Raw genomic sequence first — 27,221 nt, 5'->3', positions numbered from 1 at the left:
GCAGAACAGTGTATCTGGAAAAGCCTCCTGACAGGGGCAGAGAGGAGCAAAGAACCTCAGTAGTCTGAGGACAATGCCGGTTTGCTCTGCCCCACCCTTCAGTGTTATGCAGCTGCCAGATGTAATGGGACACTGGCCTCCATGATCTCCTGTTGACCCTACAACCTAGGTCACACGCCATGTTTACCTTAGCAATATGCAGAGCTGCAAATAAAAATGAAGATGGAACAAATATCTTCCTATTGACTCTGGGGAAATCTTTACCTGCCTTGCCACAATGTGGGAGGCAACTCACTGGGACAGGTTAAGAAGAGGGGCCCAAATTACCTATATCACCCAAGTCACTACTACCTTGGCTCCAGAGCACCTTGGGACATCAGCACGGGGGAGCGTCTCACTCACCACGGGGGATGGTTTTTGGCTGCCAGGTAGGTGTCGCAGTTCCTGAGGGCTAGTTTCTTCTGGGCAAAAGAAGGGGAAAAGAGCCCCACAAAACAAAACCAATAATTTCACTTTCAGAGCAGTTCTGCTCACAAAAAGAAAAACAAATGCTTACTAAATCCATTTGCTTTATTTATTTCATAACATTTTAATACTTTTTCCCTAAACCACCTGCCTAAGTCTTGGAAAAACTCCAGGAAAGGCCTTCTTGTCGCCCAAACCCTACTCTGTGCTACTGAGTTCTGGCATTTCCAAGGCGGCAACTCCAAAGTAGCCCAATGCTGAGGTGAATCTGAGTGCTGAAGTGCTGACCTGCCAATTTCTGCTCTTCTCAAAATATTTTTGCTGCCAACATACTGCAATACTGGGGACAAGTTAGCCAAGAAGAAGCCTGCCTTCCCTCCTGGGACAGGAGGGACTTACTCTTTGCCCACCATCCTCCACAGCTTTGCTCCTTGTGACATGAGAGTGCAGTGCCCCATGCAACAGGACACTCACTGCCCTGAATCCAGAGATGGGACAGACCTACCTTGGCCTCTACCATTCTGCCCAGTGCAACGAGGTCCTATATTACCTAAAACGATTACCAGGATTTTTCTCATTTGGCCCAAAGTGCCATAGAGATATTGGGGAGGATAAAGGAATCATGTTATGGTCTAGCAAACTGTGCCAATGGAGGCCTCCTGGACACCAAGCCAGGTTAAGATATCATTGCTCATCATTACACATCTTTGTGTTTCTCTCCTCTTGAGATTTCACACCATGCACATACTGATTTTCTGGGATCACACACCTACAGCCTTTCTCATTACTCGAGGTAGACATATTCAGCTGCTCTGCCCAAGACAATTCCCTGCCCTCTCCTACATTTATACTCCTGTTCTGTAGCACTGACAGACAAGAGCTATATGACAGATGTCCTTGGCACTGAAGGAAATAATTATGGCATGTGTTCACAGCTAAAGCAGCACAAAACCCCATCAGCCCCACACCTACCAATAGCAAAGGAATCCAATGCATCCAGCGACCCTCTGCTTGTCCCAAAGGAGTCCAGGGTATCGAGCCGTGAGTCTGTGTAGGGGAGCAGATCCAGGGAATCCAGTGAATCTAAGGTGGAGCTGGCACTTCCTCCTGGCGGGGCCTCGAAGGCATCCAGGACAGAGGAGGAGGAGAGCTGCTTGGTGGGATCCATCACCAGGCCAAAAGAAGCAGGTGGCAGGGGGGTGGAGACAGGGATGCTGGCTGTCACGACTGGGGGCAGCAGCGGAGTTCCCCCCGGAAACACAGGGATCAGCTGGGGCATCTCCGTTGGCAGGTTGGTAGGAATAGTGCCCTGGACCAGAGACTTTGGGGAATTGGGAAGGGAGAGGATAAACAGCACATTAGGAATGAGGAGCAGAGAATGAGTGAACACAGAGAGCAACAGACTCCCACTCAAGTGCATGCTGTATTATCTGAAGCAAAAGGGTACCTGGCAGTTCCATCCACCTGCAGAGTTCCCACAGACCTTCCAGTCTATCTACACCACACACAGTCTGGACCAAGGTCCCTGAGGAGACTACCCCAGCTCATCAGCCTGCAAGGCACAGCCCTGCGCAGGGCACTTAAACCGGCTCAGGCTGAGAAGCGGTGCAGCTGAGTGCACACAGCACCGAGGTTAGGGTAACAACCATTACTTGTGGCACCTCTCATCAGAGCTTTTTGGCTCAAGAGGCATCCTGCATGAATATGTTTATATAGCTTCCAGACTCAAGTTAGCTCACATAGTATCATCAAGAATGGCAACTAAAAACCAACATAAGTATGAATACAGGTTGTCTCTGCAGCTCCCAGACCTGTTCAAAGACCTTAGGCTGAATGCAGCCTGCACATAATACAAGGAGATTAGAGCATGCCCACTGTATAAAATATACCCATCATTCCTGCTTCAGCACACTCATTTCTACCTTCAGGCCTGCTTCAACTCCATAGACACCAGAAGCCAAGGGGAAGATGATGGCAGGGGAAGGCTATCTTGGGTACCTTTTGAGGAGCAAAGCAGGCTTGGAGGTGGGCTCCTAAGATACTCACAAGCCAGTTGCAGAAATAAAGGAAAGAAGGAAGGAATGAGTTTTGCCAGAGGAAGAGCTAGGAAGAAAGAATGACAGAAAGAGGGAGAGAGGCAGCACACATATCCACACGCTCCAACGACCTATTTGGAACAAGAAGCAGGGGACCCATGCAGCACCCACTCTTACTAGAGGGTATGGTGACCCTTCAGCGAGCGAGTCCAGGAGGGAGTCCAGTTCTTCCCCAATGATGTCCCCATCTGTGAAGTCCTCCACACTCTCAGGCACTGGCAAGGACACGCAGTCTGGAGACAGAAGCAAGCTGGCAGCAGGGAGTGAGGTAGGCAAGCCCTTTGCATCTGAGTCAGAGGGCAAAGGGCCCAGCCCCTCGCTCACAGGGATGGAGGTGGCCACAGGAGCTGGGAGGCACTGCAGGTCCATAGAGCAGTCTGTGATGAGGAAGAAAGAGAGCCAGTCACCAAGGAGAGTCTCTTGCAGGGGCAAGCAGAGCACAGCCTGGTAAAAACAATATTGTACAACTCCATCAAATCACAAAAACAAGTATGCCAGTTTTCCAAGAGGAGGGATTCTGGTCTGAAGAGTTCTTGCCCTTTCATTTCTGTTCCCAGTCTCCAACGGTTCACCAATAGCTGAAATACACTCTAAGGGCCAGTGCCCAGACTGACTGTCAGGGTTTGGCAAGCACGTACAGTAACCAGGAACAACACAAAACCTGTGGCTGAGCAGTTACTGAATTCACTGTGGCCAGGACTAAAGGCCAGGGGCACATAATCCAATTTCTCTACAACCCACCACCTGGTGTTTTCTTTAATGTTCCTTACTAATGCACTTGGCAGAGATCACTGCCTTCTCTGCTCCTTGGAGCTTCAATATCCCAGCCAAAAGTTTCCTTACTCATATACACTCTCTAAAAGCTCAGGCATCTTAAATGGCAGAAGATAAAACCCACAAGGTCCTGCTGGGAAGAGAGTCAGAGATTGGGTGCTCAGACCAGATTGTGCTAACAATGTGTCCCCAAAAACCCCATCAGACTCACTCAGCGGTCTTTACTCAAGTAATTCCCTGCTCTTCAGTGCTTCCTGATGTCCAGAGGTGGGAGGTTGCTGCCCACACTCACCCTCAACACCTCAGCAGCAAACATCCCCTTGGGAACTTGTGTGAGCCACGGCTGGGGCAGGAGAGAGGCAGTGATTTTCCCTAAGGCTTCTGTGCCTCTCCAATACATTACTGAAATGGTAAGATGTTCCCATCATGCAATATAAACCTCTGTTAAGTGAGGTTAAGGTTACAAGCACATATTCTTCACAGAGGAGCATTTTATTTTCAAAAAAATTAAAGGTTAAAAAAAAAAAATGTTCAGATGTTAGAAATATGAAAAATGCAGCATTACATTTGCAATTCTCAAACAAAGCACCCAAACTACCTTAATTCTGCCCCTGTGCAGATGTCCTGGAATAAAAGAAAAGAAATAAGACAAAGATGCTACCTTCTTCATCCACATAGCAGCGGCTGCGCTGTAGCTATGACAGTCTAAGGATATAAGCAAGGCAAAGTTTGAAAGGGGAGACAATAGCATTTATTAGAAAGACTAATAAGAACAGAAAAGAAACTAGACAAGCTTCTGAGCAAGAAATGCTGCATCCTGTCTAGAAAAGCTCTGCTCACCCAGTCCCCACAAGAACTCAGCCATCCCTTTCTAACTGGATGTGGCTATCCTCTACACTGCATGTTCACTGACCCAGGACGGTGCTGCTGCCCTTCTCAGAGAGCTCAGCAAATCAGCAGTTCCTGCAAACCCCCAAGTCATGAACAAAACAGCAGTAGACACCACACACACACATGCTAGCCCCCTTATCTCTAACCCCACCAGGTGTACACCACCACTCCCTGCCACCTTTCCTCTGGCATTTGTTGTAAGTGGTCCACGCAGGTGGACCACAGCCAAGGTCACTGTGCAAGGCACTGGAGGCTGAGCTGTGACAAAAAGCAGGGAAAGCAAGGGGAAGCGGCAAGGGACAGACAGGTCCCTCTCCACAGCCTCATGCAGCAATTGAAGGAAAGCATGTTGTACCTTATGGAATCCAACACAGGTTTTCAGTGCTGCAGACAGACATATTCCCCACAGGCAGCGCCTCAAGGAAGGCTGTAAATGTCCTTAGTTTTGCAGCTGCCCCTCAGATCAGGTTCGGCTCCAACCCCATGCCCCCTTTGCAATGACTTCTCTCAGCTCATCTGCCCTTGGCGCAGACCCCCCCAGCTGCATTTGGGAGCCAGCCATCCAGTTTCCCTCGGTGATGGCCTCATTGCTGGTAGCTCAGCCAGATTTCCCTGAGTACAAAGGGATGGCTTGTGCCTTCCCATTTTTCAGATGTTTAAATCTGGAGTACTGTCAAGATCCCTCCAGGGGCCAACAAGAAGTTCAGGACATGCTGGAAGGGACAGGGACACGTGCAAGGGGAACCAAAAGGGTTCACAATGACAGGGCCCCAAAGAATCCAGAAGTTCAGACCTTCTCTGAATAATGAATGAGGTCCTCCAGTTCCCACTGAAATTGGGAAGTAGAGGAAAGAGGCCCTCATATACCCTACCCTGAGAGACCTAAACCCCTGAAAAGCTGAATGCATGACCAAAAGGCAGAGAACAATGTGGGACACCCCACAGCTCAGTGCATGTGAAGGGCAAGCAGAGCAGAGATCAACAGGTTCCTCGATTTGCAAGGGGCAGAGGGAAGATGTCTTCTCCCCTCTCCCTGTCCACCTAAACCCTGCCATTCCTTTAATCACTTCCTCCCCTTCCCCTCTGACCAATCTTTTCCCTTATCTCTCCTTTTCCATTCCTTCTTTCCTCAGGACACCCCATCTGCTGACCCTACTCGCCAGCCACACCCCCACATCTCAGGTACTCTCATCCAGAAGGCTCACGCACCTCCTGCATTCACCTAATGTTTGCTCCATCTTAAAAAAATAAACCAGCCTTCTAGTAGATCACAGACACACCTGCCTCCTCCTGATTTCTCCCGCTGCCATGACACTAAACCCCTGTATTATTACTACAAGCTCAGTGAAGGTCTTGTCCATCTGCTCCGCTGAACCAAGTCCCTTAACACCATGCCCCCCACGTGGTAGCTTCTCTGGCCATACACCTGCCTGTCCCAGACTGGCAAGTACAGTGCTTTTAAAAGCCCTGTTTCTAGCTCCACTTCCCAAAAGAGCAGTGGTTCCCTAGTGCATTAGCTGGCCAAAGGCCACACTGAGCCAAATATGAGCCATGATCTGGGCAGGGCTGAGTTAATCAGATGACTTCAAGCAAGGCATGAGGGAAAGAGCTTCAGGAGTTTGCATCTTAAAAACAAACCGAAACAACAAAACAAAACACCTTGCTAAAAAAGGTGCTTGCTTTGAATATGAAACTCTCAAGGTACCCAGTACCCACAGCCCTCCTGGTGGCACACCGCTCTCAGGGCAAAGGGATAATATGTAATTTCAGTGCTTTTGAAAAGATTTCCTAGTGATAAAGGTTCTTTCTTCCTGAACTGCAGCAAAGATGGCATGCTGCTCTTACATCAAATCCTGATTAGGTAAAGAGTTTACTGGATGCCGTCACTCTTTACTCTGCAGTAGGAGTTCAGTTCATTTTAGTGGCAAGATAATGTGAAAAAAACTTTCCTTAATTCACAGAGCTGGGACTCATGATGGCACATAGCAGTCAATTACTGAACCGACATTCAACAGAGAACTAACATGCTTTCCAAAGCACCCTAATAATGAAATTAGTTTCTTTCTATAAAAAGAGCAACTGTTACTTGCAGTAGTAAGACTTCACACTTACCTTCACACACAGAGCTACCTTTCAAAGGAACAAAGACTGATGTGCTCAGAGGCATGAGTTCAATGCTCCAACACACAACAAAGGGCAAAGCACATAGCAAGCCTTTCTACAGGGGCAGAGTTAAGGTCACTTGTTTCCTGGCATGAGAAAAGCAACCCTGTAGTTCTTCTGCTCCTCCTGGGTGCCTAATCCTGAACACAGCTCTCTCTGGATCCCGCCCAACCCTCTTTGTTTTCATTTCCTCCACCTCAACGTCTTGGAGGACCATACACGCTCAGAGCACAGCCACCTACAATCTTAACTTCACTTTATCTGGACTGTTTTGGCTGGGAGCACAGTTTCAGAAGCTTTGCCAAGCTCAAGAAGAAAGCAGACCCTTTTAATTCCCAGACTTGTCCCTCACTAGGCCTGGACAAAAAGCTCTTCTGCAGGAAAAACACTTCTGCTTCCCACCACCCTTTTCCTCCTCCTAGTTACCAAAGCCAGGAATGCACAGAAGAGACATGAAGGTGATGAACCTCTCAGGCCTGTTAGCCTGGTCAGATACCTTACCGAAGCCATAAAAACCAGAGATGTCTTTACCTGTTTCAATGTCATCTATTGAACCCAATCCATTGGAAGTGGTCTACAAAGAGGGTGTACAAAAGGGGAGAGAAAAGTATCACCAGAAATTCATCTTTAAAAATATATTCACGCTTCACAGATAAGACTCTTTAATACTCAGAAATATATCTGGCCCTTTGTTTTCCTTCACGGCCTCTTTCAGTGCAAGAGCAGTAAACCCAACGAACTTTAAGAGGCCATTAATCCAAAGATCCCATTCATTTTTATCTCCAGCAGTGGACAAACCTTGTTGTTGCAAAGGAACATCAGTCCTGCACAATACCCAACCATGTGAGCAATTCTGTACATAGAAAAAGTTTTTTCATGTGTGTATGAGAACACTGTGCCCCAAGTCCCAGGACACATCAATTGGTCACCCCCATGCAGTGTGAGATCTAATTAGCCTGATCTTATACAACATTCCTTTCTTAGTTCACATATTTAGCAATCTAACAACCACAAACTTTTACAGCAACCTTGAAACAGGAAAGGGTTTCAGCCAAGACAACTGCTGACTTGGAGCTCCAGGCAAGGAATAAAATGAGCCCACGTTTTACAGAAACATAAACAGAGGTAAGTATATGTGTCTTCAGTGCAAGCTTAAAAAGGCACAAATAAAGCATTACTCTTGAGATACTGCACCTACTGCAATAGGTTTTGCAACTTCTAGTTTTTGCACTATTTTCATTTCTTGCAAAGGACAAGATTTTCAAATGAAAAAGTACAACTATTAAAGAAAGCTGACTGGCTTTCCTAGAAAGATGCTAAGGCAAGTCACTGAACAGTGGGAGATAAACTAATTCTTTAGTATCCCATCTTGTACAAAATGACAATTTTTACAGTTTTATAGTTTGTTTGCTTTAAGGAATAGCATGAAGTACCAAATAGCCTGTAAAAACAGCAAGTGTTTGGGGTCTTTTTTGCCTAGTGGTGGAATAAGGAAATCAGCAATTTCTTATATTTTATCTTAGCATTTGTATAGTGCCTTGTTCGAGCTGGATCTCCCAGGTGACAGGACAATACAAAGAATACATAAACTGTGTATGTACCTTGCTCAGTACTTCACTTGATTTAATTTTGTATTTCTTCAGCAGTTGCACTTTCTGACTTTTACTTTGCATTGCCCTAACTATGTAAAAACTTGAAAACTAAAGCTTAATTAAAATGTGAGAGAAAGCAAATATTCACAAAATAACCATTTTCAGTGATCTAATTACTGACATAAAAAATGTTGTCACTAGAAAAATTTTCAAAAGAAACGAATTTCCTTGGTAAGATTCCTTAAAAGCAGAAAACACTAATGCATACATTTAAATCCTACAAGATAGTTATAAATCTGCATGTAAATAAAACTGTGAAGCTTTTTAGTAGCTCAATCCATGAACAGTAACAACCACAGGATACAAACTCTACCTGGTTTGATGAATTGATTGATGTGCCATTACTGAGTAGCGAGAATGTTTCCAATTCCTGCTGCAAGGAAGAGAGAGGTCTTAGAACCCAGACAGCCCATGAGCGCTCATAAACTAGGTAAAGCTGGGTTACAATACAGGCACTGCCTGTAAATAAAAGCCACCCTGAAAGGCATACCACTGTGACACAAGGGTACAGTTTCTGGAAAACTGAAAGGGCCATATATTTGTTCTGGACACCTCAGTGCAAAACACTCAATACCCAGCACACAATCAGGAAGCAAAAAACCTGCAGGAACAGAAGGTTTTGTTTTTTCATTAAGAAATTACTACTTTGGGAAGGCATTACAGCACTGGAATGAAAGCTGGAAGTCAACCAAGAGATAGCAAGGTGTTACCAAAATACTAATCACTAAATTTTAAAGAGTAAAAACATTTTTGAGTTTTTAATTTTCATTTTTTCTAACATACAGTTGGAGTAAGCCCATCACAGCTGAGGAACGTGACAGCAGCAAAAAGGTGGCATGGCTACAAAAAACATTCCTGTGTAAAACTTCCCTTTCTTTGACATAAAATAATTCTGTTGGGAGTGTTGACTGTTGCTACAATGTCAAAGGTTTACTTGGGGTAGGCAAATCACATGTGAGGTCGGTCAGGGAGAGAAAAAAGATGCTACAGCCAAATTTACCCCAAAAGCTCTCTGCAAACTGGATGCCCACCAATCACTTCACCACATACAGCAGGGGTGCCTCTCTGGAGGTGGAACATGCCGGCTGTTTAACACACCGCTGCACACGGGGCCGAGGATGCAAATGCAAACCTAAGCATCGCCTAGTAGCTGCTGTTCCCTGCTCCTGGTAACACGTCCTGGGATTTCACATGACCAAGGCGGCTCTACCCCAGAGTGCTAGCAGTGGCCCAACGCCCTCTAGCTCCGTCCCAGGGTATACATTGAAACACCATCGGTACCTCAGCTACGGCAGCACTGTCTGTAGAGCCAAGTTACGGATCCAGCCACTGGTGTTAATTAACTGGACCCACAACTCACTTTTTGCTGCCTTCTTTCCTAGCATCTGACCAGATGTGTACCTGTTGTTCTGCCAAAACGCAACCCTTTCCCACACCACAAAGATGAGGTACACCTTGATATGGGGCAGGAACCCTTCATGACCCATCGCACTACACCACCAGCCATGCCTCCAATGCAGCAGAGGCTCCTACCCTTCTCATTCCATAACAGGGAACGGATTGTGATGCAAAAACTCCTTTGGGATCAAGCCACATGTCCCCCTCCTCCAAAAAACACAGGCTCCCAGTGCATCAGAGGCCTCTCCTGCAGCACCGGCCTGGCTCTGCCTGGCTTAGCTGGGAACTCAGGAAACACCCTGGCAGTAGGCACAGAGCAGCAATGGGGTTACAAACGGATCAAGGCAAAGTGAATCAAAGGGTCAGGACAAGGAGGGTAGCCGGCAGCCTGCTAGAGAGATTGCAGGGTAGTGTACATGTGTCTGTAACTAAAGAGCAGCACCTATCATTTTCGCAAAAGGAAACCTGGAAGAGCCAAAGGACAGCCTATAAGAAAAAAGAAGTCATACCTGAGGTCTTTTGTATGCTTTTCGAACCCTCAGTCCCAGCTTCTGGGCAAGCTCCTGTCCCAGTTGCGTCACGCTTTCATCCTAGGGACAAAACCATTGGCAGGACACTTTCAGTTTTGCCTTTGTGGCATATACAATCAAATAAAACAGGAACGCAGTTATCCACACTGGGCTGGGCCAAGAAGCCTCACTTGTAGACAGCTGCAGGTGGACAATTGCCAGAGCAGCCCTAGGAGAAAGAGTCCATGCAGACCTGAGGGCTCTTGCCATTCAGCCCTGCTGAGATACTGAGGTTGCACTAGGTGCTTTCCCCTATGCTCTTTAGATGCTGCAGAAAATCAGAATCAAATGTCTGCTTCCAAGAAAGCACCCACTCTCCGAAAGCAGGGTTCACTTTCCTGCTGGCAAGATAGCTGGAGGGGCTGCCAAGGCTGGCTGCTGGGGGCTGATACAGCTTCCATGAGGTCCCCACGTCTGGGAAGGAGTCTGTATGCTTTCCCTCTCTGCCAGCCTCAGAGTTAATAACCAGTTTTGATATGTAGAGTATTCACTATCCTGTTTTGCTTGTTTGTTTGTTTGTTTTTGAAGCTGAAACCAAGTCTTGGTTTCCAACTGAAGAGCCACAAGCCATTTTCATCATCTCTGGCTGATGAAGCAGATCCTTCTGCTTTCCCTGCTGCATGCTATTTACCATCCTTCCCACTCACTGCCCGTGCCCACTCACACAACACTGTGGGCTTTAGACAAAGTTCTGGGCCACACTCCATAGCCCTGCTCCATCCTCTCCAATTCTGCTTGAACTAACAACCTGCCACAAGCTTCTTCGCTTATTTATCACCAGCAACTCCGTCCATCTGCTTTCCTCTCTCTCCCTGTTTGCAGAAGTATTGGAGTACTTTAACAGTTTCTTCAAAGAAGAAAAAAAATATCTGCTTTACTTATTGTGATATCCCTCCTTAATGTCCCAACATCTCCTCCTTCATCTCCAACCCTGAAGCCTGCTCCCTTCTCTCTACTTGCCATGCTGGTCTTTCCAACCTCCTCCTCCCTGTAGCTTCATCCTTTCATTTTCAGCCCCTCACTAGCCTCTAGTTCTTCCAGCCCACAACATCAGTAACTTTTCCCTTTGATTTAGAGTGCCACTTCTTGACTGTACTTTCTCCCCACATACTCAACATTGGTCTTATCACCATCTTCTCTGAACTCAGTGAAGAGAAAATCTGTCTTGTCCATTTCCTTTTCTCTCCCCATCTGACACACCTTTAGGATATACCTTCTTTTCCTGAAACTGTTCCTGCACCCTCCAGAGACCTCCTCTTGGTCAAATCTCATGGTCACTGCTCCTTCCTCACTTTCCTCCACCTCTCAGATCTTTCTAACACCAATCATGTCTTTGTTGCTCTGCTTGCTTCTGTTAATTCTGCCTTTCCAAACACTCTCCCAGGTGTCCTCTGAAGCCTGACATTTTCTTGCTCTCAATGGAAAACTCACCAGAAAGACCTCTGATGTAATTTCTTTCATTGATCTCATACCTACCAGGTTTACACTATCCAACTCCACATGCCAACATAACTCTTGAGATGTCTTCTCAGATTCCTCGACAAGATCAAGAATGTATTTCTCTCTAGACTGCCTCCACTTCCCTTCCCAACAACACATAGTTAATTACTGTCCTTTTTGTCAGCAGGCCTGAGGTTTGGGAGTGAGGGGTTATCTGCTCTTTGCCACCCTCAAGATCTTCCTTTAGCTTTCCCTTCTCTCAGCTAAATGCCACCCACGCACTTACTACCTCCCACCCAAATGAGGGGATGCTCAACAAGGGCATGCAATATGCTCTCCTTCCACACCCTAAAAAACCCCATGCCATAACAATAAAAGCATACCACAGAGGAGTATCAACTTCATGATGCTGGGAACCTCTACAAACTAGCAGCACTGAGTATTTGCGCCCAGAAACAAGTTAACTTTGCTAGACAGTGAGTCATATCCTTTAACACCAGAAATTTTAATACATGGCCTGCTTTGACCACAATGAAGTTCTCAGCTGTTACAGTAATGTAAGCTGGAAGTACCTATCTGCTCCAGAGGTGTAATGGAAACAAGAGTGAGATGATGGATAGCATAACTTGCCTTTAATGCACACAAGGCTTATGATTTCTGTTAATCACGTAATAAGGCAATGGGGCATTTAATTTACAAGACTGAATTGTTTAGAATAGGGAATGCAGATCACTCAGTATTGAGTTTGTAAGCCTGAACTTTCCTGCTACAGAGAAGTTTAAGTGTTTGTAGACCACAATAATTGTAATGATAATAATGGGAGATAGGCAAACATAAGTATCTGGTTAAAAAATAAATTCAATTAAGTGGTTCTATTGCAATGTGAAATATAGCCAGATAGGGCTTTACATGAACACATGTATTAGATAGGGCTTTTTTATAAAAAGGTTTGTTTAAAAACCAGTCCTTTGAAACTCCCCTAACATGATACCTTTAGTATGTTTTGGTCACCCTGTTCTGCCAAGTCAAAGAAACTACATTTTACAAGCTATATGAAAGGAATAACTAATTGCTAACAAGCCTTTCTAAGATTGCTTCTGTAGCACTAATAATAAAGGAAAGTTAACTTATCCTGCTGAAGTAGACACATTTTTCTTTTAATAGCATTACTGTAACAGATCAGAATCAAACTTAGCAAAGACAACCAGTGCTCACTAGAATCTATCTAATCACAATCTGTTTTCCTGTTCAATATTTGGCCTAAAAGGACACTCAACAAAAGTATTGTCAAGAAATATCTAAGGCCTAGTACATGCAGATAGTCCCCTCTGAATGTGAAAATTTACACACCTGTGAACATAAAAGTAACTATGACATTTGATGTCAAGGACACCTTTGCATGTCTCTCAAGAAATAAAAAGCTTTATCAGCTTGTCTTAGCTATCAGTAAATAAAAGGTGAGACATTTTAATCTAAAACAGGGAAAGTATACACGTTTTCCTTCCAGTGCTCCAGTTACCATTTGTCCTACTGTCCTATGCTTGTAGCAACACCCATTAGAAATACATAAACCCAGCTAAATAAACAATCTCATGGCCTTAGTTCACATTTTGTTAGGGTAGCGTTTTGTTCTTCACAAATAGGCCACCAACCTGCTGTAACTAACCGGTATCTCTGGCTGGCACTATCTGTAGAAGGTGACTTGGACTGAAGAAACATGGGAGGTCAAACAACTTCAAGTCAGAGGAACAGAATTTCTGAGCATAAGCATGTTCCCAGGAACAGCCAAGCTTCCTCTTCTGCTATCCTCTGGCCTCATACCAAGCATGTTACAGAGGAGGAAGGTGGTGAGCCACAGAAATCAAGATGAGTTGATTAAACTGATCAAAAACTTACATGTGGGAGGGACAGCAAGCATCGGCTATTGCACTCATATGCTTCTTTGTGTCTTCCAAGTTCATTTAAGGAGCGGGCTTTCCGGAAGAGTGCTCGGATATTCTCCTTGTCAAGACTTAAAGCCTTCTCGCTGTCTTCCAGCGCTTTCTCATACAATCCCTGCATGGAAGAGACCACCTCGAGTCAGCTGAGGCACAGCAGACCAACCCCTCCTTCTGTGTGAATGCAAACATTTTATCTCCCAGCAGGAAACAGGAACACAAGAGGCAGCTGGAAATACATATATTACTTCATACACAGACCAGCATACAAACACACAAAACTGAGAGTAATACAACATTTTGTTAAGTCTTGGAAAACTCAAAACACTCCAAAGTCTGTGAATGCCAGAATTAAGGCCGCTTGAGCGACCTTATCTTGTCTGCCCCTCTGCCTTGGGCATGTTACATTTGACAGTGTTTGATTATGTGACTGCTTGCTAATTTTTCCTCATGGTACTCAGCCTCATTACGAACAAGACGGACCTGCTCTAGGGTTGTGCCATAAAAGAAAGCTGTTATATACCTTAGGAAAATGGAAGCATGCAGCCTTTTAGAGCCTGAGCATTTCAGAATCCTTTTCCATATGTGTGCTGAAAGTTCCATCAAGACCCAAAGCCTTCTCACTGTCTTCCAGTGCCTCACTTGAGGATGCAGGAGCCTCCAGAGCAATACTCAAACAGTATTCCAGAGACATACTCCGTGCCAGAAGGCACTGGATTGTACTAACTCCTCACCGACGTGGACCAGAACTCTACTGTCAGCACCTTAGGCCTGACCACTTCTCCTTCACATCCTTCCTCTGCTCTTGCAAGGCACCACAATAGTGGGGAGATATGAGAGTTTTCTGTCTGTCATTTCCTCCAGTGTTGGAACAGGGAGCAGACAAAACCAATCGAAACCCCTCTTGACATCTTTTCCAATTGCATGGCACTGCAACCATGTTGTCCTCCCCGGCCCCTGGGAATGACTTGGGAAGGCACTCACCATGGCAAAGTAGCAGGCAGCCCGGTTGACATGCAGCTTGCACAGGAGCTCCTTTGGGATAGTCACCTCGTCAGAGGCTGCGTAATCTGCCACATTCAGCCCTTCTACATACTGTACCAGTGAAAGCTTGAAATCCTTCTCTCGAAACAAATCATTGCCCTCTGCAAACAGGTTTCTCACCAGCTTCTGCAAAAAGGCCTGGACAGTAGGAAGACAGCAAATAGACTGAAGTGGATATTCAGAGGCAGGAGAGGCTTCCCAATTTCCCATTCCTTTCCATATGTTTTAGCAAACTTCCTGCCCACCAAGAGTCTCCTGCCTCCCCACACTCCTGTAAAACATCAGTCTTTTAATAGAGGAGAATAATCCAGTCAAATCTCCTTCTTGAACACTCAAGTGTCTTCTCCTTTCCCTGAAAACTCTCACTGTCAGAACCTTAAAACTTTTAAGTTACAGACAAGTTGTGACAGACCATTCCACGCTCTCCACTTTTGGTATATAAACTAATGGCTGTGCAACAGAACAAATCTTGCTAAGCAGAGGGCTCCCAACTTCAGAAAAAAAAATTTTCATTACCTCATAATCTTCTTGTCTTAGGGGTAACGTGGACCTGAAAAAAAGAAGAGAAAATGCTTATGAAAGAGGCATCCATGCAAACAAGGGCTTTTGTCTGAAGAAGAAATCATCTTTCTGGTCTTGTGCTGATGATCTCAGTAAGTTACTGAACATTTTATCACTTCAAAGGCAGCTGGTGCAAAAAGAACACAATTAGGGAGCATTATATTCAGTGGTGGCCACAGTGGTGTCAAGAGATGGTCAGGTCCCAAAGGGATTTGAGAGTAGAGGAATCTTATTCTCAGCTATTTTCTGCACATACACGATCCTCTGTAAAGTGCCTTTAGACAGCCATCTGAAAAAAAAAATCTTCGAGAAAATCCCATGAGAGGCTGACATGGAGAATACAAACTTAATTTAAGTGCATCTGGCTCTAATGAGAGGAACCAGACTGGCACTCAAAGACCTCCTCAAATCCTTTGTGAGACCAAAGACATAGTGATAAATGCTCGATCACTTTGCTCTGTGTTAACTCAGCCACATGCCTTTAAGCCTACATCACAAAGGAAAGGGAGAAAACATTGTAGGTTTGGGAGGCCATTTAACTCTACTCCAGCTGTCTTGGCCAAGGCTGCCAGGCTGCGCCACAAAACCAGCAGTGCTTGTGTGGATAACACCTACCCCACAACAGCACTGAGACTCAGAAGGTTCTGTTCTTCAAATCAGACCATCCAAGACATCCAGGCTTGGTCCACATATACTTATTTTTTCTCTTAAAGGAGAAAACAATAGGCTTTAGAGAAATCCTTAGCACCTTCCATAGCTCTCCTCACCTTTGAAATACAACATTGTATAAAGATCTTATTAGTCAGAGAAAAATTTTTTTTAGATTTCATCTAATCTAATCCTCATCTACTTAAAATTAAGTACAGGAAATGCCATGGCTTTGTAAGAAACATTCATGCTGCTTGTAAAATTGGACTACCTCTTTCACATCAAAACAAGCCAACAAATGACATTCAGAGTTCAAGATACACTCCAGATGCATGAACACCACCCCATATTTCTAAATAATTTTCTTTCCAGGAACCTGGTGCATTTTTATAAATGTTGTCAAAATAAACTTCACAACTGTTTCTCTGAAACTGGGTTATCAGTGCCACTTAGTCTCAGAGAGGGGTGAAAATATCATTGCCATGCCACAGGATACAAATATGCAATATGGAAGATCTGGCTTTTTTTCCTATTTTAGAGGCACAGTTTTCAGTCACAATAACTGCAGGACTCAAAGCAGACCTTTAAAAAAACCCCAAACCAATCTGATTACAATCTTGCTCTTCCTTACTCATCACGGAACCTGGACCCAAGTCTGAAGCCTTTACTAACTCAAACATTGGAGGAAAAAACACTACTACAGTACTTTGTAAGGAAGTACTTGGACTTGCAAATACTACAAAAGCAACCACTTAAAGCCCTAAAAGGCCAAATGATATTCACAAAAGAATGACCTGAGGCACCTACTAGACTGGCAACTGTAAAAGAGCCTAGGTCATCTATTTCTCCTATAGGCACCATATGGGGGTACCTGGCAAGTCATTTACCTTGCTTTCACCACCTACAAAACAGAAACACTACCTTCCTTCCTAAGAAAGGTGGGATAACCCTGTTGAGAAAGCACTTTGAGATCTTCACACTGAAGATGAAGTGAAAGGTCCAAGTACTATTAGCATTATGCTGACTATAAAGATCATCCTGGAAATGCAGTGGACAGCAAAATGCAAGGAAATTAAAATGATAGAATTCTGGGTTTAGAGAGCTGGCAGGACAAGAAGCACCCTGAAGAATCATAGTGAAAATCCTCAGGACCAGTATCTCTTTCCCATGCAGCAGACCCAAAGCGGGAACAGGGGAACTCACTTTCTGCCATCCTCAATACAAAACCAACTGCCTCCAAAGCCACAGGAAACAATGAGGTTGTCCACTTACTGAATGAACTGAAGTCCTTTCTCTATTTCTTGTTTTCTCTTCTGTCTCTCCATTATAGTTGCTGCAGAGGAAGAAGAAAAAGAAACAACACAAAATGAGTAATTTTAGGTCTTGCTGACAACTAAGCAGCACACTATTTCGTGTGTGCCTGAATTTACTACTAACAAAATGTTCCAGACCAGATGCCCGAACACCAAAGCCCATGATTTATCCACACTGCAGATACAGAACAGCAAGCAGCTCACTACCAAGTATCTGCTTTTTCTCACATGCCAGGATACATGGGCAAAGAGGAATGACTTCAATTTGAGCTCTCTACTTAGGCTGCCAGTAAATAAAGCAATGAGAACCAACTGTTGTCATGACTGCCTTCTAGGAAAGGGAAAAAAAGTAATAATCAACATTCCCTCTGCACTGGCAGTCATTTCAGGAATTTGTGCTGGGACCCTCCCATGATAAGCAATTTTAACCACCATTTATCTAGCCCAGATTTAAACTGGTTTACTGCATGACATATGAAACAAGTAATCTGTAAAAGGTGTGTGGAGGCATATCACAAAGAGGGACACAAAGGAAGGAGATGGAATTGCTTGTCATGGTCCACATAAAAGGACAGAGATTAATCTATGTAATGGGAAATTTTGTGCCGAAAATCAGTAGGCAAGAGCAGCACAGACTTGTGAATGCTCCTTTGGAGAGGGAACAGGGCCCCATCCTGCAGCTGTTTTAAATTGGGATGGGCAGTGTCTGAGGAAGGCTCAAGAGAGAGTTATGCCCACTTAGTCAGGGACACAAATGGGTGCAATAACTTGTCTGGGTTTGACCGAATGGGTCTCTGCAAGCACAGACAAATAAGTAGTATGACAGAGCCATTTTGGAGTAACGTCCCTTTTCTCAACTAAAATGGACTTGAATCACACCATAAAATACATGAGCTTCATCCCCTGCAGTTGGAAGCAAATCTTGGAACGGCTCCTGTCTGACCTCTCCCCAAGGCACACAGGTCTGCCATACAAGAAAAGAATAAGAAAGGGGAGAAGGGATGATGCTTTGTGGCAAAATAAGAGTTGCTGGTGACAGCAAATTTCCCATCCTTGCTATCAACCAGCTGTGATTACAAACAATGCTCAGCATTTGAAGACGTTTGGGGACAAAGGCAGCAAGCACAGAAACACTGAGATGAGATGGAGCTGAAGACTCTGTACCTTCCCAGCCTGGGGATCACAAGAAAAACAAAAGTAATTTCTCTACACTACAACAGCTTGGAGAGCATTATTGCCCAGCTGCCTTTTAGATTAAGACCATCATTATCGTTCTACAGTATCTATATCACATTCAGTCTGAAATAGGGTGAAGGGACCTTTAAGGTATGTGAAAATCAATCCTGACAATTCAGCAAGCCCTTATTGATTGTGCTCTGCACCATGCAAAATGTAGAAGAATTGATACCTGCCCTTTACCAAGAAGGAGAGTTGGGGGAAGGGGAAAGGCAGGAGTGAAAGACCAGAAAGAAGTGGTAGCAGAGGGAAGCAAGAGCTTGAGAGTGACACTGTACAGATCGTAAGTCATCACACATTAAATCTGAGAGCAATCTAGTCCGAGCAGCAGGTAGAAGATCTCAAGCAGCTGCATTTGGAACAGGATGGGCAGTGCAGCAAGAAAGGGAAAGCCAACAGAGAAGGTGAGTGATGATCAGTATCTCTGCAAAGGCTTTTAACAGAAGTGATGCAGGTAGACTTCAGTACAACACCAACAGAAGGCCTGGAATGATTTATAAATAGCCTGGATAATGAGCAATCGGGAAGAAAGAAGGAATTTTAACAAGGAGACAGTGAGGTTAATATGATTACTAATGCTACAGGCAGACAGGCTTGAGGGGTAGAAAAAGAGACAGAGGCAATTAATTTGATACGTCTCCCTTGTATGAAATTCTGCAAAGGCAAAAGAAGAGAAAAGGGACAAGATGAAGAACAGCAGTAGGAACCATTTCCATCTAGACAGCATGAAAGCCATGAAAGAGGACAGAGCAACCCCAGGGCACTGTAGGAGAAGTGCAAGGGCCAAAAGAGACAAGGGTGGGGGAAAAACCACCACGGAAAATGACAAGAGATAAATGAAGGGGCAGAGGGCAAAAGAGTCAAGTGGACCCTCACAAAGAGTCCTAGTGGAAAGCACAGGGAGGAAGGAGGGGTTTCTAGCTCTCTGGTCCCCAAGTGCCTGAAATGCCCCAAACAGCTTCACATCGGACCTCCACACATGCACCCTCTGCCCATGGTCCAGGAGCTCCAATTCAGCTTGGGTCTAGGCATACTGTCTTGTCTGAGCTGTACTGTAGCTGGACCTGTTCTCAGTCCTATCTCCTGGACAAACCTTGGCCCTACACTGCTGGTAGCTTGTCTCCAATCCTGTCTCTGGCACCATCTCCTACTGCTGGACTTGCTGGGTGCTGGGTGGATCCTAGACCCAATTCACCACCTCATCTTCTTTGAGACTGCTGATGGATCCCTGCTATCAGCATCTTGTTCTGTCTGGGCTGTTCAGATACAGTGGGACTGTACCCTAGTTAGTGAGGGCACTACTGGTGGCTGACATCACCTTTGGCTACTAGCTTATCCTCTCTGGAGGAGCAACCTGGCTCTTGCTGCTCTCTGACATGAGCCATGACAGAGAACAGAAGTCAGGAAAGTGAAGCAGCAGCCCATGGATCTGATGGAAAGGGAGATTATTGGTGACTGTGGGGAGAGCAGTTTAACACTGTCCGGTCATTACAAAGCAATGGCTGCACTCCAAAAATGTTGTGGCACACCTTCACAATTGTGTATATCCACAAAACAGATCATCACCTCAAAAAGTTTCTGATATGCACAGCCTACTTCAACTTCTGCTTCTGAACTCAGCTTTTGAAATGCTACTGCAAGGAGCAAAGAGGAGATCAGTACCTGTTCTCATAGCTACCCTGAACCCACTGCTACAACATCCTACACAGCAGGATGTGAGCGTGTGTTACAATGAGAACTAGTTACTGTTGCTTGCCCACAGAGAAGGGCATTCATCCATTACTGACCAAAAGCTGGAGTGGAGCCAAAAGACTACAGGGAAAGGCTCCAGAACGTCTGCTTCCTAGAGTTACCCAACTCTTTCTTGTATCCTCGATCTCCCCTTGTTTTTTCTCTCCTCACCACCACTGCCACAGCATCCAACGTGTATCTTCATTCTTGCTTTATGTGGATGGCTGACCAACTTACTGCATCTCTGCAAGTCCCACAATACCCAGCAGCAGTTTTGATTCTTGCTACAAAACCCTCATAAAAAAAAAACGCCATGCCCTGCACGCTGTTTACTCTCTGCAGTCCTACCCTCACCTTCCACAGTGAACATTCTCCAACACATGACCCTCCATGCTCTTCTTTAGACATAACCCACAGGCCTGACCTCCTCTGCTCCAGACTGTTGCTCCCTGATACTGCCCCATACTCCTCTCTCCTTACAAGTGGGCGACCAGCTTCCTCTGCTAAAGCTCTGTCACTCCTTCAGGCTTATGTCATGACTTTGTACATAAGACTCATCTCCTCATGGCACCACCCTCAAAACGCACACTGCATGCTACTGCCCTAAGAACTTCTTTCACATATCCTGAGAACGAGCACCTTTCTCTCTGCATCTGACTCCATACCAGCACCCTCCTCCATGCATGGCAAACATCTCCCCTGTCCTGCCTGCCACACCACTGCTGGAGGCTATCATTAGGACTCCTTCTGCTCTTCATACCTCCTTCCCTGCCACCTCCCTGGCAAACTCAGTCACTTTTGTCTCCCCTCATCACTCCAGCCTCTTCACTGAGTCTCATTTGACCCTTGGACCAAGCTGCACACTCATCATGCCAGCAAACCCAACACATGGCAAGCCACCCATATGTGCAACACCTCAGTTCTGCTGACACCACACCATGGCTACTGCATAATTAATTGTAAGCTCAGAGTCTGTTTAGCTTTTTTTTTCTTGGTCTTCTAAATATTTTTAGAAACACAGCGGAAAACATTTTATGAACCAGTGTGCCTAAGCGTCCCTTTTTTTTCCCCCCACCAAATCTGTTTGTCCAGACTTGTTTGCTCAAATCACCAGCAGAATTCGAATCCACAGTATTTATATTCCCACTTCAAAGCTCTTATCCTTTCAGTCCGGAGATGTTTATCCTCTCTGGTTCAAAATCTAGAAAGGACTTTATTCGTGTAGTTTGTCAATGAGTTACAAACTGTTTGCTAGACAGAAATAAAATGCTGCAGACAGGCAAAATGGTTTTCTTGCCTTCAGAAGGAAGCACGAGCCAGTAAACAGGGTGACTCAACCACAAACTAGGTAGATACGCTCTACAAGACACTACAAGATAAACGCAAATACTTGAGTTTACCTTATCAAGGGCCTGGGTGTTATTCCCAACCCTGCTAGAGCTGAATTTGGGCAAAGTTTTTCATACTGTATTTCTGGGGTGGCAATGAGTTCACACTTGACCGACTTCCTGGCTTTGACTATAACGTTTCAGCCAGAAATAAGTGCGCCAAGATGCAAGTGGCAGGTTGCAGAGCTGAGATAGGAGCTCAGCCCCAGGCTATGTGCACCCTCCTCCGGGCAGCACATGGGGGGCTGCACCACGGAAGCATTGCACTGGCTGCAGTTTGGCCACCTCAGTGGTGCAGCAGGACAGGTAACCAGGCTCACACCGAGCACAGGACAAGCTGCACAGCTCACTACAAACATGGGTTCCCGCTCACTCCCATGGCTGCTCTCTGCCATGCCCCCCTCCCCGGGTCTGAACGCTTCTCACAGCCCACAGCTATCAGGAGTCCCCACCACCAGCTCTGACAACCCTGTCCCTCCATACAGCAGCCACCCCAAGGCACCTCCATGACTGGTCTCCCACACCCCAGCGCCCCACTAGTCTCACTCCTGCCCCACGACACCATTTGGGGCGGCTGTCATCGGGGCACTACCAGCTTCACTCAGCAACACCTCCTGTGAATGCAGGGCAAGGTGGCAACAACCCACTCACCCCCAGCTGAAAATAAAAACAGTGACCATAAGTTTCCCCGGGAGGGGGCCAGAGGTGATGGCCAAAGCCTCAAGAGACCACTCCTGCCCTCATCACCCCATTTTCTGTTCTCCTCAGCCTTGTGCCCCACACATAACACCCCATGTATTGCAGGCCACCCCACGCATAACACCCCCGTGTACTGCCACCCCTGCCCCTGCCCGGGGAGCACCGCGGTGCGGCCAAGGAGCGAGGTGCGGGCGTGACAGTGATGCTCCCCATCCCTCGGCCACTTGCTCTCGGTTTCATGCCCACCGAGCTCGCCCTCCGCTGCCTCGTTTTAAAAATGAAATCCCGGGGCTGGCACCCACGCGGGTGGAGCGGCAGCCTCCCGCTCACCGCCGACCCCGCGCACTAGGCCGCCGATCCCCGGCCTCGCCTAGCGGCCACCGCGGACATAAACGCCACCTCGGCCGGCCGGGACGCAGAGGGGCCGGCGGCGCCTCCCGCACCCCCCGAGGCGCAGCCGGGCGCCAGCACCCCGGCATCCCCGCCACCCCAGCCCTGCTGGGGGGGTCTCTCGCGGTAGGATTTATCCAGACTTCCCCGGGAAAAGGAAAACAAACCAAAACATACTCTTCCTCCTTCCCCACCCCCCATCCGCTGAAATAGAAATCACACATCTGCAGGAGTCTAGGAGGCAGCTTTAAGATTAAAAAAAAAAAAAAAAAGATAACCTCCCCTGCCACCCGGAAACTGTCTAAAGCATTAAAAATTTTGAAAAAAAATTTTAAAAATCCCACAACCTTCTTATTAGATAAACTTTACAAGCCCCTACGGAAGATGCATCTGAAAAGCTATTTCACGAGAGCTTCTCTGCTGCTTCATGGGGTTTATACCAAACAAGAGGGGGAAACTGCAGCCTAAATAACAGAGCTGAACACAGCTCTCAAACCTACAAACCACAAACTGGCACAAATGCAATTAATACTAAGTTTTCCATATAAACCCAGGGGCTTTTCCCGTAGCTATTCACTTTTAGACTACTACCACATTTTTTTCAGGGGGTGGGATTAGGATCTCTGACAATTATTTTTTTGCAAACCCCACATTTTCGGCGGAAGAAGGGGTTAGCTTCACAATCTCATCCATATTATTTTTCACCACTTTTTTTTTTTTAAATTTGCAATTACACAACATTTCATCCATGCAGTTACTATCTGAAACCTTTACTTTCTAATAAGGCAACATACACATTTTCTTGTTTCTCGAGTCCACCCCTTTCTACACACACACACACACACACATGAAATCGGTTTAAGACAAAAATAATCCCCCCAAAATAATAATAAAGGACTCACCTCTCCTCGGGTTTCCCCACACACTATGTATAAACTTTCCTTGATAAATAGTATTGTATTACTAGAGATATTATTAATGTATTATTACTAGAAGTAATAATAATAGTAAGTGCTATTTAATTATAGAAGGCAGCATTCTGCTTCTGGATCGGCTGCCCCTGCAGCTCCCTCCATGTGCCTCCTGATCTCTTTACTTTCATTTCCAGGTCTCGCTCGCTCGCTCTGAGCTGCACCAGCAAGAGAAAATGCCTCCCTGCATATCCTCTGGGCCCTAGAGGCTACCGCTTTCCATTACAAAAATTCACAAATCTTTCCCTTGTGGTTGGTTTTGAGATTCTTTAAGGTGAATTATGCTTAAAAAAAAAATAAATTAATGAAAGCGCTTAAGCAATTGAGACTCCATTCTTATTTTAATGCAAGATTTTTCTTCTTCCTGGTTGCCTTTGCTGATACATAAAATAAACCCCAAAAGAAAGCAAAGCTGCCTCTGCAGAGTGGATACATGCATGCGAAGCGCAGCAATGAACTGAACTACAAGACCCCCCCTCCCCATGGGATTATCACATACGTGAAGCAGTGACCCTTTTGCCCGCCCGCATACATTTGCTGGAAGGGGACCAGAGCCATTGCTTATGGCACAGCAATTATCTATTCCAGCCAGACCTTACCTAGTCCACTGCGCACTGCTGAGGGGGTTCCCTGTAAATAAGATCTTCTGAAAACATAAATCTTTGGGTGGAAAGAAATATGCAGTGTGTGTACATATAACATATTATTATTATATTATATACTATTATATATCTATTATGTTATATACTATTATACTATGATATATGTATGCACATGCATATATATTTTCATATTTATGTACACATATATGAGTTTAGGCACTTTCTTGGAACTAGATTTTTGGCTTGTTTCCGTCCCAAATCCCTCAATATTTCTAGAAAGTGAACTGAATCTCCAGAGCAGCCCATACCAGCAGAGCCCCAGGAACACAGTTGCGGACGGTCAGCTGAGGCCCCCCAGCACGTTATTATATCATGGGAAACGGTTGTGAGGACAGAGATATACAGATCACCACAGACAGGGGGTTCATCCACCCCTGCCGAGCTGCACGACCATTAACTTCAAATAATCCTCTGAAATGAGGTTTATGCTCAGGTCCCAGCCTGGCCTTCCTGGTAGGATAGTTTTTTTCTCCGTAAAGGATTCTGTCTGCCATCAGACCATCATTTCCAGACTGACGCTGGGTTAAATTATCACCTCTTTTCCAGTGTAATCGGTGACATGTTTATTCCTCAGTGTCTCGCTCCTCTATTTACAGTGACCCAAAATAGTGTCACTTTCTGCTTTGCAGCTAAGCAACTCCGACAAGATTCAGAGGCAGGTAGAAGGGATCATCTGAAGTGTACTGAAGTTGTTTAATATTTAAAACATGTTGATCAGAAAAGGAAAGACTCTCTTATATTGAGTAGGATTGGCTTCTGGCAGCTCTGTCAACACAATAAACTGATAATTTATGAAATATAGGCTGTGAATTGTAAAATGTACCATATGACACTGGAGAACACTGTCTTACGCTCTTCACAATATTTAAGCACATGGAACTTTTTTTTAGATATTATGATCCAAAGATTGCTGTTATTAATGGCTAAGACAATGTTTATTTTTATTATCTCTTCAGCAGATTGGTTCTCTCTTATTTTCAGGCAATGTCACTGTGACAATGAGTAGAGTGTAACCAAGCTGGGCCTCTGCTGTAGAAGCTGTTGGCCAAAATGTACATCAAATGACAGTCTCTGTTGAGGGGTGGTGGCTTTGGGCAGAAGACAGGTGGAACAGGCCTGCATGGGAAAAGTAAACATGAGGAGACCAGACATGCCAGGGCACACTGGGAGGGCAGCCTCACAGAGCCACTAAGCATCAAATGAGGCCCAGGATGCCTCCAACCCTGAAGCACCTCTGAAAGGCAAGACATCATAGCTGGGTGAGAAGGCAGCAGCCTAGGAGGAGCTGAGGAGAAAGAGGAACAAAACCAGAATCTACACACAATCAAGAGTTATACTGGAATGAGCACTATTTTTTAATTCAAGAACATTCATTTTCAAGACTACATTTCCCAATCAAATGTCACATTACACTTCCCTCCCACCCAATTTTCTTTGCTAAGACTGAGAGGTGTCCTGCAAGGTCATGATCCAGCATGTACCACTCCTCATGAAATAACATCTTTCCTTAGCAGTTAACACAAAGATTTTTCACAATTTGTAAGCATGGTTGTCAAGGTTTCATGTGCAGGCAGTCAGCAGAGACAAACCGCTGCCAATCCCTGCTATGAACTAGTTACAGTGTTGTAAAAATTACTTTGATTTGCAAAGCTATTCTAGGGAGAATGAATCTATGGACCTACTCTGCAAGGGCACAGTACACCCTAATTCCAATATAGCTGCATCCATAGTTAACTTTATTCTCACTCTTCTGGCCCAGGTAATTAGCCAATATTTGGGAGAAAAACAGAGAAGGGAATCAGAGGTATTTAATATGATCCTGTTTATTGCTAAAGATCATGAGGAACTAATAATGAGTGCCAAGTACCTTGCTTATGTTTTTCAAGTTCAAGCTCCTTCTCAAGATCACACTAATTTATTTCCCTCACCTGCTCTACATTTTCTGACAGCTTTATGCTTCTCACATACAACCGTAATCTAGTTGGTGCCTCAGCTTTGTAATATTCTTTTAGTTGCAAGAGAAACTCCTCTTATTATTTATGGGTTAAATTTTGTTCAGTTTTCCCATCTGGCTGCTGTACCAGTTTATGGCTTTTATTCTTTCAGCTGTCATGCTCCATAAAGAAACTTAATTGCTTTTTGTATTCCCCCAGAAAAAAGAAGGTCTACCATGCCCTTCAACCTCAACAGAGTCTCCCAGGTCACCCAGCATTGCCAATTAGTGACAGTCTTCCTGGGTCCATATAAGCATTTGCAATCGTTTCTCAAAACCACGGTTTGGAGAACTATGAGAGAATGAAAAATGCCTTTACAATATTTTGGGACCAAATAGAATAAATCCAGCCTATTACCCACCTCAGTACTGATCTCACCAGGTATCTGCAGCTGCCACTGGAAATGGTAGCTGTAAGTTGGCACTCTGAGAGGAGAGATTGGGTTAAGAGGACCTGCGCAAACACTGCTGTAACAAGCAGGTGTATGCACAGCTCACCTTGTCCCATCAGATGTACTTTTATTTCTATACTCCAGAAGAAAATGTCACACACAATGTATGCACGAAGCTGTCAAGCGAACTGATGCCTTTTGCATCCCTGAGTAGGGATGACTGCGCACTCCTGGATGAACCGCTTTCCTTAGCAGAAAGGTTTGTCTATTACATACAAGTACGAAGATGAGATCTGCAGGGCCATTATCTAAAGAAGGCTTCACAGAAGGCGGCACTCATGTCTCATCTGTGGGTATCCGGGCAGCCTGCAGAGCAATTCAGAGCTCCTCCGGCGACATCTTCCTTGAGCGCCTGTTGTGACAGGGGCTGGGGTGCACACCACAGACCCACTCGGCCCTCTGAGACCAATGGCCCAGCTGCCGCACCTCGGAGCCCGCGCCCTGGAGCGGCAGGTGCAGGGGTGGCCGTGGGCAGGGACACGGGCCGGCATCACACGGCCTCACCCGCACCACCAGACGCGGGTGGCGGAGGACCCCGTGCAGGCCGCGGCCCAGGCCCGGGGCCGCCACCTCACGGATGCACTCCGCGCCAGGCATGCCGGGTACTCCCCGCCAGGACTGCACGTCCCGCCGTGCCCCGCGGGTGGCGGCGCCGCGCGGGCCCCGTAGCCCCGCCCACGCACGGCGAGGCCGGCCGGCTGCGGCACGACGGCATCCGGCGTGGGGCGGGGCGGGGGCACCCCCGGAA

General features: G+C 45.7%; 1 protein-coding gene across 14 annotated transcripts in view; it reads right to left on the bottom strand.

Annotated features, from left to right (window-relative positions):
- Positions 1-27,063, bottom strand: part of ZC3H7B (zinc finger CCCH-type containing 7B) — a 52,502-nt gene extending 25,439 nt beyond the window's left edge. The window contains exons 1-11 of one of the 14 annotated variants that reach the window (XM_055711203.1): positions 26,384-27,063; positions 16,911-16,971; positions 14,946-14,979; positions 14,370-14,567; positions 13,345-13,503; positions 9,949-10,029; positions 8,355-8,414; positions 6,921-6,963; positions 2,673-2,938; positions 1,438-1,786; positions 349-461 (exon numbers count right to left, since the gene is read on the bottom strand). In XM_055711203.1, the coding sequence (XP_055567178.1) occupies positions 349-461; positions 1,438-1,786; positions 2,673-2,938; positions 6,921-6,963; positions 8,355-8,414; positions 9,949-10,029; positions 13,345-13,503; positions 14,370-14,567; positions 14,946-14,979; positions 16,911-16,963 (1,356 nt within the window). In that variant the 5' untranslated portion in view covers positions 16,964-16,971; positions 26,384-27,063. Of the gene's footprint in view, positions 1-348; positions 462-1,437; positions 1,787-2,672; positions 2,939-6,920; positions 6,964-8,354; positions 8,415-9,948; positions 10,030-13,344; positions 13,504-14,369; positions 14,568-14,945; positions 14,980-16,910; positions 16,972-23,297; positions 23,825-26,383 lie in introns of those variants that run through there. The other 13 variants (XM_055711202.1, XM_055711206.1, XM_055711204.1 and 10 more) reach the window with 13 other exon arrangements.
- Positions 27,064-27,221: the final 158 nt, after the last annotated feature.

The sequence above is a fragment of the Falco cherrug genome, chromosome 5 (assembly GCF_023634085.1).
Source record: "Falco cherrug isolate bFalChe1 chromosome 5, bFalChe1.pri, whole genome shotgun sequence".
Classification (NCBI taxonomy): Eukaryota; Metazoa; Chordata; class Aves; order Falconiformes; family Falconidae; genus Falco; species Falco cherrug.
This window is presented reverse-complemented; position numbering and strand designations above follow the sequence as displayed.